Source organism: Trichomycterus rosablanca, chromosome 16, assembly GCF_030014385.1.
Source record: "Trichomycterus rosablanca isolate fTriRos1 chromosome 16, fTriRos1.hap1, whole genome shotgun sequence".
NCBI classification, from domain to species: domain Eukaryota; kingdom Metazoa; phylum Chordata; class Actinopteri; order Siluriformes; family Trichomycteridae; genus Trichomycterus; species Trichomycterus rosablanca.
Genome location: NC_086003.1, coordinates 8,244,999 through 8,258,011, shown reverse-complemented (window position 1 = coordinate 8,258,011; position 13,013 = coordinate 8,244,999). Strand labels below are relative to the sequence as shown.

The following is a 13,013-nucleotide window of genomic DNA, read 5'->3' as shown; positions in this document are numbered from 1 at the left end:
AGAGCTGTGGCATTGTACTGTATAATGAACTCTGGAGTGGCAAAGTTTGTAAAAATGGGGCAGGATATGGGTGAGGACAATGTGTCAGCAATTAAATGCTCAGTAGCAATGATAGACGGGTTTAAAGTGGAAGTGTCACTGCATCACGGGTCAGCGCTGAGTCCTTTCTTGTTTGAAATGGACATGGACAGGCTGACAGACAAGGTTAGGCAGAAATCTCTATGGAATATAATATTCACGGATGCCATTGTGATTTGTAGCGAGAATAGGGTGCAGGTTGGGAGGAATCTGGTGAGATGGAGGGATGCATTGGACAGAAGGTGCGTGAATGAGAGGGAGAGCTGCAGAAAAATTAATTTACAAGCAGTTAAGTGATGAAAGTGGATGTGTTTAAATAGGGCCAAGTGTACAGATAGTAGAGAGTGTGGTAGAGAGGTGAAGAAGAGAGTATATTAAGTGTGTGGTGTAAATGCTATAATTCTCATTGGGAGTAACGATGATGGACAAGATTAGAAACAAGTTTTTTTAGAGGGACAGTACAGGTAAGGTGTTTTGGAGACAAAGTTAGGGAGATAAGACTGAGATGGTTTGGGCATGTGCAGAGGATGGATGAGAGTTAAATTGGTACAAGGGTGCTGCAGATACAGCCATCAAGCAGGAGGAGGACAGGAAGGCCATAAAGAAGCTTTATGGATGCAGTGAGGGAGGACATGCAGGTGGTTGGGGTGACAGAGGAGAGTACTCAGGACAGGGCAAGATTGGGACTAAAGATCTGTGGTGACACCTAACAAATCAAGCAAAACAAAGATGAAGAATTCAAATGCAAATTTTAAATGATTTTAATTGATATTTACTATTTTTTATACACCGATCAGCCATAACATTAAAACTACCTCTTTGTTTCTACACTCACTGCCCATTTTATCAGCTCCACTTACCATATAGAAGCACTTTGTAGTTCTACAATTACTAACTGTAGTCCATCTGTTTCTCTACATACTATTTTTAACCTGCTTTCACCCTGTTCTTCAATGGTCAGGACCCCCACAGAGCAGGTATTGTTTAGGTGGTGGATCATTCTTAGCACTGCAATGACACTGACATGGTGGTTGTGTGTTAGTGTGTGTTGTGCTGGTATGAGTGGATCAGTCACAGCAGCGCTGATGGAGTTTTTAAACACCTCACTGTCACTGCTGGACTGAGAATAGTCCACCAACCAAAAATATATCCAGCCAACAGCACCCCATGTGCAGAATCTTGTGACCACTGATGAAGGTCTAGAAGATGACCAAGTCAAACAGCAGCAACAGATGAGCGATCGTCTCTGACTTTACATCTACAAGGTGGACCAATTAGGTAGGAGTGTCTAATAGAGTGGACATGGTATTTAAAAACTCCAGCAGTGCTGCTGTGTCTGATCCACTTATACCAGCACAACACACACTAACACACCACCACCCTGTCAGTGTCACTGCAGTGCTGAGAATGATCCACCACCTAAATAATACCTGCTCTGTAGTGGTCCTGTGGGGGTCCTGATCATATGAAGAACAGGGTAAAAGGAGGTTAAAAAAGTATGCAGAGAAACAGATGGACTACAGTCAGTAATTGTAGAACTACAAAGTGCTTCTATATGGTAAGTGGAGCTGATAAAATGGACAGTGTGTGTTTCTGCCTCGTCTGGCGCGTTGTATTTGTGGAATCGACTCTTTGAATCGACTCAATTTCTAGATCTGAACTGTCAACATTCTAAACCCTTTGTCATTGGCTATCTCATGTGTCATTTATCTGTTCTAGTTTCTGATTGGTCAGAACGCTCACCACCACAGTGACTTCTTGAGAGAATCATCAAGGAAGGTTGCGGAGAATTTATCTTTAATTTTCCGCCTCAATATATAATATAGGTAAGAGTAAATTGACCCGTTTGTTCTATAACGTGGTATTAAATTAATTTTGATTTTGTTTTCAAAGTCTATTTATCGTCTTCTAGCTTTATTACGTTAAGTTAGCTTGTTTGCCTGCTAGCCAGTGAGCTAACGCTTGTAAAGCATCCAGCTGGAACATAAGCGGCTTTTAAAATGAAGCTAATTTATTATATTCTGTATTTATTTTAGCGCTAGTTTTAACTTAAAGTTGTAAACGAGAGCCAGCTAGTGGTTTCTGCTGTTTATCTAGTTAGCTAACGTTGCTAAACATTTAGTTGTCAAACAATTCTAAATCACTTCCTGCTTTCCTACATAAGCGCACTACTTAGGGTGTGAAATAATACAAACACGCACTTTCTAGTGCACTATTTGTTTAATAGGCTATAGTTTTGAATTCAGCCTTGGTGTGAATGCCAGATTTTAACGGTGCCCTAGTTATTTAAAAATTTTATAATTAATACAGAAATAAGGAGAGAATTTGATAATATGAAACCAAATCTGATAAAACATTTACATTTACATTTTTACATTCATCCAAAGCGACTTATAACTGAGAGTATACTTCAAGCAATTAAGGGTTAAGGGTCTTGCTCAACGGCCCAACAGTGGCAAGCTGTCAGATGTGGGACTTGAACCAGCAACCTTATAACTACTAGTCTTGTAGCTTAAGAGACTTACAATCCAGACTTACAATTATCACTGATATACAATTTAAGCAATTGATGATTAAGGATCTTGATCAGGGGCTCAACTGTGTCAACTTGGCATTGGTGGGGTTTGAACCTGCAACCTTTTGATTTCTAGTCCAGTACCTTAAAAACAGCTTTGGAAATACACAGAGCTGGGTTGGTTTGTTTACATTCCTCATTTTATTGACGTGACAAGTTTTTATAACGTAATGTAAGAATGTAATCAGCATAACACTCACTCACTCACTGTCTTAACCAATTAGGGTCGCAGTGAGGGGGTGCTGGAGCCTATCCCAGCTTTTCAATGGGCGCAAGGCACACAGTAACACCCTGGACGGGGCGCCAGTCCATCGCAGGGCAGACACACACACACACACACACACACATTCACCTATAGGGCAATTCAGTGTCTCCAATTAACTTCACTGCATGTTTTTGGACTGTGGGAGGAAACCGGAGCTCCCAGAGAAAAAACCCACGCAGACACGGGGGAGAACATGCAAACTCCACACAGAAAGGACCCGGAACGCCCCGCCTTGGGATCGACAGACCTTCTTGCTGTGAGGCGACAGTGCTACCCACTGAGCCACCGTGCCGCCCATCAGCATAACAGTTTATGTGAAATTATGAATGTTTTTGGCACTACTGAAATGCAATTAAGCACATTTATATAACTGATTGTCAATTCCTTTGCACAAAAGTTCAGATTTCCTTGAGTCTGTCCTTTCTGTTGAAGCACAAGCTTAGACAACTTTGAACCTGGATCTGATCTACTCGTCAGAAGCTTGATTAAATAAATACTTTTTAAATCATTTACCTGTTATAGATATGGACATATCGGCTGCTAGGAAATTCTGCACAATTTTGATTTGGCTGTCCATAGATTGTTAATCCAAAAGGTGTTGCTGCCTATCCATGGATGCCTTTTTTGTGTAGTGAATATTCATCTTATGTGAATATGGAGATGTCTGCAGTTCCTTAGCTGTCACTGTAGACCCTTGAAGAAATCCCCATAGTCAAGTCACTTCTGCGTAGATTCATCACTGTTCTAATGGATTGATGGATAAATGGTACTTTATTGCTCCTGAGAGAAACTGTGTCATTACAGCAGCCGTAACATTAGAAACATCACAAGTATTTTTAAAAAGGTGTATAGAAAGAGGGATATAAAATCAAGGTTGTTTACAAATGTCCAACAACATAATGTAAAATATTTAAATTGAATTACAGGTGCAAGAGTGCTGTGTTCAAGCACAGTGACTAAACATGGCAAACTAGATAATTGAGTAACCAAAAGTGCAATTACATTTTAAGGAATGGTATGCATATTGGTAATGCATAACTTTATGTTTTACAAAATGTGTTCCTGTAGGGTTTTTTCGGCTGCTCCTTTATTTTGTGGTCACCACAGCAGATCTGGTTTGCATACCAGACTCAGAATGCCCCTTCTGACTCGACCCCGACTCTTTATTATCCAGGCTTGGGACCAGCATTAAGGGTGCAATAGCTAGGCTTTTTGGGCCATACCTTCATTGGACAATAGCTAGTCCTGTCTATGCGAACGTCCGACTGGTGGATAGCATTGCTAAGATACTAGAGTATTTAACCGCTGTGCCACCCGAGTACCATGTGATGTGCTTTGTTTAATGTTCTAAAATCATTCAGTGTGACATAACAAAAGGAGTTAGAAAACAGACAATTTTAAACCACTATATATTTTAATTATAATCACCTTTGTCTGCTCCGGTTAAGGGGTCACCACAGCAGATAAATCATTCATTTATTGGGGACAGTGGTAGCCTAGTGGGTAGAGCTTTGGGCTGTATCAATCGGAAGATTGTCGTTTCAAATCCAGACTCTGCTATGCAGCCACTGTTGGGCTTTTGAGCAAGGCTTTTAATCCTGTTTGCTCCAGGAGCGCCGCACATTGACTGACCCTGCGCTCTGACCCCAGCTTCCAAACAACCTGGGATATGCGGAAAAATAATTTCACTGTACTGTACACGTGTATATGTATGTATGTATGTATGACAAAGGCATTCTTATTCTATTCTTTAAGCTGGACTCCCTGACACAGCCTTCCTATGTTTAAATTCCTAATATTTACAATATTATATTTATAAAACATGCGTTAAAATCCTCTGATTCAAGATTCAAGAGTGTTATTGTCATGTGCACAGAAGAACCAGCAGTTACACTGTACAATGAAATTCTTACTTTGTTCGTCCTCCAAACATCAATAAGTATTATACATAAAACAAAATTAAACTAACAGAATAAAAAACTTGGTATAAAACTTTTTAAAAATATATATAAATTTAAACTATAAAAAACTTTCCATATACAGAGGAATAAAAATAGAAATAAACTAAGGCAGTAAAAAAGGCACATAGCAGCAGTCACATAAGGTGCAGAAATTATGCAGTGTTATACAGCATAAATACAGACAATACAGCAGCAGTTATTTTAGCACTGATATAGTGGAAGGGGGCAATTAAACAATGTCTATAACTTTATCCAATGAAGTAGGTTTGTTATGATCATGTTTTATTAACCAAGTAAGCAAATTGGGATTATGATTAAACTGCAGCACTCTTTCTTTTTCTTACTGCTCTGTTAGGCTTTGGTCATGACGACTCTGGATGACAAGCTCCTTGGGGAAAAGCTGCAGTATTACTACAGCAGCAGCGAGGGTGAGGATAGCGACCATGAGGAAGATGAAGATCAATCAAAAACTATAAGGGGAAAGGAGGTTTTGGAGACTCAGATAGACTACAGTCCTGATGGCAGTTCTGTTAACACTGGTGCGTATTTATAACAATATTTAAAAGTCATTTTGCACTCCTAGATATGGGCTTATTTATTACAGATTAAATGTTAAGTGACTGTAAACTGCCATTTGCTGGTCTCTTCATTGATATTTCTTTACACACACACACACAAACACACACACACACACATATATATATATATATATATATATATATATACATACACTGATCAGCCATAACATTAAAACTACCTCCTTGTTTCTACACTCACTGTTCATTTTATCAGCTCCACTTACCATATAGAATCACTTTGTAGTTCTATAATTACTGACTGTAGTCCATCTGTTTCTCTGCATACCTTTTTAACCTGCTTTCACTCTGTTCTTCAATGGTCAGGACCCCCACAGGACCACCACAGAGTAGGTATCATTTGGGTGGTGGATCATTCTCTGCACTGCAGTGACACTGACATGGTGGTGGTATGTTAGTGTGTGTTGTGCTGGTATGAGTGGATCAGACACAGCAGCGCTGCTGGAGTTTTTAAATACTGTGTCCTCTCACTGTCCACTCTATTAGACACTCCTACCTACTTGGTCCACCTTGTAGATGTAAAGTCAGAGACGATCGCTCATCTGTTGCTGCTGTTTGAGTTGGTCATCTTCTCGACCTTCATAAATGGTCACAGGACGCTGCCCATGGGGCGCTGTTGGCTGGATATTTTTGGTTGGTGGACTATTCTCAGTCCAGCAGTGACAGTGACGTGTTAAAGAACTCCATCAGCATTGCTGTGTCTTATCCACTCATACCAGCACAACACACACTAACACACAACCACCATGTCAGTGTCACTGCAGTGCTGAGAATGATCCATTACCCAAATAATACCTCCTCTGTGGTGGTCATGTGGGGGTCCTGACCATTGAAGAACAGCATGAAAGGGGGCTAACAAAGCATGCAGAGAAACAGATGGACTACAGTCAGTAAATGTAGAAGTACAAAGTGCTCCTATATGGTAGCTGATTAAATGGACAGTGAGTGTAAAAACAAGGAGGTGGTCATAATGTTATGCCTCATCAGTGTACACATACATACAAACATACCAGTCAATGCATTTGCCCGTAGAAGCTGAGCGTCTATTCACTTCAATGGGACTGCATGGAAAGTTTTTTTTCATTGCTTCGAAACTCACCGGTCATTGGATAAATGCCACGATTTTGTCCCGCCCCCGGACACTGAGCGTCTCTGGGGGTGAATGGAGCTGTGGGCGGGTCTGGACGCGGAGCTTCTGCAAGATGATTGGAGGATCAGTTGAAAGGTTGAATCCCGTTTTGATTGACAGCTATTTTGAGATCTACACGTCACTTAATCACTGGGAGCTTCAGTCCCATCGCGGATTTTGCGAATGAAGTCGAAAGACAAACTGCAATTCATTTCTTGGTATTTGCTTGGTGAAATTACTTGACCATTTCCATTGTTCATTGTGTAAATAAAACACACTCATAGTATTTGATTCAGGACACTGGTCAAGTCCCTGGAAAAGACGCCTACTTGGTACGATAGGATCACAGGCCATTTTCTTGAAAAGGAACGGAGGGCAGAATTTATGTATAAATAAATTGACAAATTTTATGATGTAAGCCGACAATGAGCTTCCCCTCTTTGAAAGACCAGCCGCCACTGATACATACATACATACTGTACATACATAGTTGCCTGTGTTTTAGAGAGGGAAGGTCAGACGCGGCCTCTTCCTGCTCCTGGGATATGTGATCTCTGGGACTGGTCTAGGTGCCTGTGTGAGTGGGAGTCACATGGAGCTTAGTTTGGCTCTTCATAAAAAATACGTCTCTGTGTGGGAACCCATCACTTGCAATTTTGTATCTCCAATTTACCTAACTTGCATGTTTTTGGACTGTGGAAGGAAACCGGAGCTCCCGGAGGAAACCCCTGCAGACACAGGGAGAACATGCAAACTCCACACAGAATGGACATTAATGTTAATGTAACCTTTGTGTTTTCTTCAGGTCCAAAAGGTGTCCTCAACGACTGGAGAAAGTACAAGCAGCTGGAGACAGAACAACGGGCTGAACAAAAGAAGGAGATGGAGCGTCTGATCAAGAAGCTTAGCTTGACATGCAGATCGCATCTGGACGATGAGCAGGAGAAGCAGAAGCAGAAGGAGCTTCAGGATAAAATCAATGGCAAGGTAAGACGCCACTGTAGAATTATAAGTAAAATGGGCTGTGTTCAAATAGTTCAGAATTAAAACAGCTGTATTTAATGAAGTGGGTTGGTATAGTTTAATGGTGAGAGTCATGCTGCTGCTGATGTTCTGTTTACTTAGCCATTGGTCAGATACATAGCAGTGCACTCTTAGTGCTGGTCCCAGGCCCAGTATATATACTCAGATCAGGCATAACATTAAAACCACCTCCTTGTTTCTACACTCACTTTCCATTTTATCAGCTCCTCTTACCATATAGAAGCACTTTGTAGTTCTACAATTACTGACTGTAGTCCATCTGTTTCTTTGCATGCTTTGTTAACCCCCTTTCATGCTGTTCTTTAATGGTCAGGACCACCACAGAGTACGTATTATTTGGGTGGTGGATCATTTTCAGCACTGCAGTGACACTGACATGGTGGTGGTGTGTTAGTGTGTGTGGTGGAGCTGATAAAATGGACAGTGAGTGTAGAAACAAGGGGGTGGTTTTAATGTTATGGCTGATCAGTGTATATACAGGACTCCCTCAAATGTTTTGTAAAATCAGTGTCACAGAACCCATCACAAAATAAGTATTGCTTGAGATTATTATAGCTACTACATTCTTCTTTTAGCTGTACAGAAATCAGCTGGTATCACATTGGAATTCATATTTAAAGTTCAGCATTTGGGACGTCAACGACTGACAAAAGTCATTGTTAAATTAATGCTGTTGATTAAAAGCAACATTTAAATTTTTTCCCAACAGCTAACGATTGAACTGATCAACTGAGAGCCGAGCTAGATGCTGATTTGAGACGCACCCACCCTCATATCCACATACTCATTCGTAAATGATGAAGCTTTTCTTCTTTTAGGTGACACTCCGAGACGATGAGGAGGATAACGACGACGAAGCCTTTCTCCAGCATTACCGGCTGCAGCGCATGGAAGAAATGAGGCGGCAGTTGTGTGGCGAAAGGTGCTTTGAGAAAGTCATCCCTCTCTCCTCAGGTGAGGAGTTTCTACGCGCTGTCGACGAGGAACACAGGAGCACCCTGGTGGTGGTGCACATATTTGAGCCAGATGTACCTGCATGCCAGGCCATGGAGGGCAGCCTTATTTGTCTGGCTGTACAATATCCACAGGTAATCCTGCAAATCCTCTGAGGAATGCTTTATCCTCACAGACTAACATTGTCAATATTTAATAAAAGCCAGGAGGGTCATAATCTTGTTTTGGTTCTGCAGTACTTATTGCTTTTTATTATACACTGATCAGCCATAACATTAAAACCACCTCCTTGTTTCTACACTCACTGTCCAGCTCCACTTACCATATAGAAGCACTTTGTAGTTCTACAATTACTGGCTGAAGCCCATCTATATCTCTACATACCTTTTAAGTAGTAGTAGTAGAACTTTATTGTCACTATAAATTGCAGCATGTACAATTACAGCGAAATTAGCCATCAACCTGTCCAGAACATTCAATGACCAGGGAGAGACAGGACAGGAAGACAGGATAAGAAAGCAAGAAATAATGAACACATAGGGAAAGTAGGAGATAAAAAAAAAACAGCAACCAGATTGTGTTCCCTTAAGGAGCACACTATGGTAACATGAAAAAAAAAAACGCCTTACAGCACACAAGCACATATAAACATAACATAACATAATCACACAACCAGCCACGGGTTAGGGATGTGGGGATGTGAAAAAGTAACCACTACGGGAGGCAGCCATCCGGCGATTCGCAGCTATACCAGCGCGCGCTGCGGACCCGTCCTACCATAGTGGTGGAATGAAGCTGAGAGTGGAGATGTTGGTTGGGGTTAGGAGAGTTCTGTCAGCAAGAAAAAAAGTCTGTACAAAGTTCGCGATAACATGGCTGTTTACAGCTCTTACTGCCCAGAATGAAAACAGTCAGTGGAGGCAGGGTAGGTACATAGCAACAAGTCCTAATAGAATTAATGCGTCTCTGGTTCACCTCATTTCGCAAAGCCGTAAGTTTCTCCAAGATGAAATCCATATTGCGATTAATAATATCCAGTCTGAGTTCCAACGGCTTTGCCCACCATATCAATAAAATTGGGCAGTTTCTGGGGACCTTTGACAACTGACCCAACTCTTTTAATTTCCCGATACAGCAGGGCGAAGCCTAATCCAATCAGCAAAAAACCCACAATCAAAGTTCCGAATAGATAAACATCCTCTACGTCCTCCAACGAAAGAGGTGCCAGGCACACGACCCTCCACTTCCCCCACGAGTCCATCGCGTATCCTGCCATCTGCGTTCCGTCGGGGCATGTGGGTTCCCCCGAACCCGAACTTCTCGATGAGAAGATGGTGTCAATAGCATTCAGAGATAATTTAACCAATTCCATAATTTGTTCTTTGAGGAGCAGTGCTAGAAAAATCTCTGTAGAGCAGAGTAGACGAGACAAGACGATACAGGAGAAGCCAAGCAGGGAAGATAATGGAGGAGGATGGAAAAGTGTGTCCATCTTCCACGAGAGCCAGCTTTTACCCTGTTCTTCAATGGTCAGGACCCCTACAGGACCACCACAGAGCAGGTATTATTTAGGTGGTGGATCATTCTCAGCACTGCGGTGAGACTGACATGGTGGTGGTGTGTTAGTGTGTGTTGTGCTGGTATGAGTGGATCAGACACAGCAGCGCTGCTGAAGTTTTTAAATACCGTGTCCACTCACTGTCCACTCCATTAGACACTCCTACCTAGCTGGTTCACCTTGTAGATGTAAAGTCAGAGACAATCGCTCATCTATTGCTGCTGTTTGAGTTGGTCATCTTCTAGACTTTCATCAGTGGTCACAGGACGCTGCCCACGGGGCGCTGTTGCCTGAATATTTTTGGTTGGTGGACTATTCTCAGTCCAGCAGTGACAGTGAGGTGTTTAAAAACTCCATCAGCATAGCTGTGTCTGATCCAATCATATCAGCACAACACACAATAACACACAACCACCATGTCAGTGTCACTGCAGTGCTGAGAATGATCCACCACCCAAATAATATCTGCTCTGTGGTGGTCCTGGGAGAGTCCTGACCATTGAAGAACAGCATGAAAGGGGGCTAACAAAGCATGTAGAGAAACAGTTGGACTACAGTCAGTTATTGTAGAACTACAAAGTGCTTCTATATGGTAAGTGGAGCTGATAAAATGGACAGTGAGTATAGAAACAAGGAGGTGGTTTTAATGTTACAGCTGATCGGTGTATATTTACAGTATCCGCATCTGATCATGGTTAACTCCAGCAGAAGAATGCACTATGCCACAAAACATAAGTCATCTTGAGTTGGTTTCATAGACCATAGGATTCAATAGAACACTTTTAGGATATGGTAGAACTGCAGACTCACAGCATAAATGCGACATGATACAGTCATGACAGCACCAACCAAAATCTCAAAAAATGTAGTTGTCTCTGTTGTAACACTGTGTGCTTTATGTTCAGGTGAAATTCTGTGCTGCTCAGGGTTCAGTACTGGGTACCAGTGCTTTGTTCCGCAGCTCTGCCCTGCCCGCGTTGCTTCTGTACCGCAGTGGCGATCTGGTGGGAAATCTGGTACGTGTCTCTGACCAGCTGGGCGACGACTTCTACGCCACAGATGTTGAAGCCCTGCTGCAAGAATACGGCCTTTTGCCCGAGAAACAACCACGCTCGAACCCACACTCGTCCATCCGCAACGGCACCGCCAACGTCGACGACTCTGACAGCGACCTGGATATAGACTAAAGCCGTAAACGCAAAGCATATACACGCCTACTTAGTAACTTGTTCCTGACTGAAGTGACCAAAATGCAAAATAAACACACTGGTTTATTCAGGAGGCACACTGACCACTTCAACTTCTTTCCAAGATGTGACTAATTTTATTTGCATTAAAATTCACAGGACCAAACGATCAGATGAAGGAGTTATAATAAGTCATTTAGATAGATACACAGATTTCATCATTCATCATTATTTTCTATTGAATTCCTGGGACTAGTGATCCAACACAGCTTACATTATGTAAACAAGACAAATGATGTTTAAATTTAGCACATCATTAGTGTAATAAAGCACTCGTTAAAGCATAGTGTGCTTTTAAATCTGTTAAGGCAGTCATGTTCAAGCTTCTACTAGCTGTATATGATTCACAATACACATCATATGGAGACCACTGTATTGAAAGAATCAATATGACCCTACAGTTATGTGCAAAACAAACTTACAGATTTAAAGAGTAGGGAATTATTTAGAATTATTTAGCTAAATAAATACACAAGTCAGTGGAAATACCCCCGTAAAGATAGTGAGTGATGTATGAGCATGTAGTCGTTTATCTTTATTATGTTTTTTTTATGAATGCCCTTGTTACTGCGCTATGCAATCCAGGAGGCAGACTGACTCAAGCATCATCTATGTGCAACTATTTATTCTAGTTTTAGTTGAATGTGAATGTTTTTCTTTGTTTCCAGAACCTTCTGTTAGCTTTATACATTTTATGTATTTTATGTGTTCATGTAGTTCAGAATAAATAAAATAACTCTTAATCTTGTTTTCTGTAATTTATGTAATTAATTGTATTAATATTACCCATCATTTCAGGTGAAAGGTGGGAGCACACCCTGGATTGTACACTACATTTCCAAAAGTATTCACTCATCTGCCTTCACACGCATATGAACTTGAGTGACGTCCCATTCTTAATCCATATTGTTTAATATGATGTCGGCCCACCCTTTGCAGCTATGACAGCTTCAACTCTTCTGGGAAGGCTTTCCACAAGGTTTAGGAGTGTGTTTATGGGAATTTTTGACATTCTTCCAGAAGCGCATTTGTGAGGTCAGACACTGACGTTGGATGAGAAGGCCTGGCTAACAGTCTCAGCTCTAATTCATCCCAAAGGTGTTCTGTTGGTTGAGGTCAGGACTGTGTGCAGGCCAGTCAAGTTCTTCCACATCAAACTTGCTCATCCATGTCTTTATGGGCCTTGCTTTGTGCGCTGGTGCGTAGTCATGTTGGAACAGGAAGGGGCCATCCCCAAACTGTTCCCACAAAGTTGGGAGCATGAAATTGTCCAAAATCTCTTGGTATGCATACAGAGTTCCTTTCACTGGAACTAAGGGGCCGAACCCAACTCCTAAGAAGCAACCCCACACCATAATCCCCCCTCTACCAAACTTCACACTTGGCACAATGCAGTCAGACAAGTACCTTTCTCCTGGCAACCAAACCCAGACTCGTCCATCGGATTGCCAGACGGAGAAGCGTGGAAGAAAGCCCAAAATTTCATCAAGGGCCCTTAGCGACTTAGTCAGGACAACTAAAAAAAAAAAAAAAACCTGTGTGAGTGCAAGGCCCCCTACAGGATGACCTGATTAAGGCTGTTACAAGTGCTTCAGTGGCTACTATA

The 13,013-nt window shown here is 41.7% G+C and overlaps 1 protein-coding gene across 1 annotated transcript; it reads left to right on the top strand.

Annotated features, from left to right (window-relative positions):
• Positions 1-1,821: 1,821 nt before the first annotated feature.
• pdcl (phosducin-like) lies at positions 1,822-12,155 on the top strand. The gene is made up of 5 exons (XM_063011389.1): positions 1,822-1,904; positions 5,235-5,418; positions 7,410-7,591; positions 8,467-8,736; positions 11,066-12,155. Exons 2-5 carry the CDS (start codon positions 5,244-5,246, stop codon positions 11,345-11,347), a joined length of 909 nt encoding a protein of 302 aa, XP_062867459.1. The 5' UTR covers positions 1,822-1,904; positions 5,235-5,243; the 3' UTR covers positions 11,348-12,155.
• The last annotated feature ends 858 nt before the right edge of the window (positions 12,156-13,013 follow it).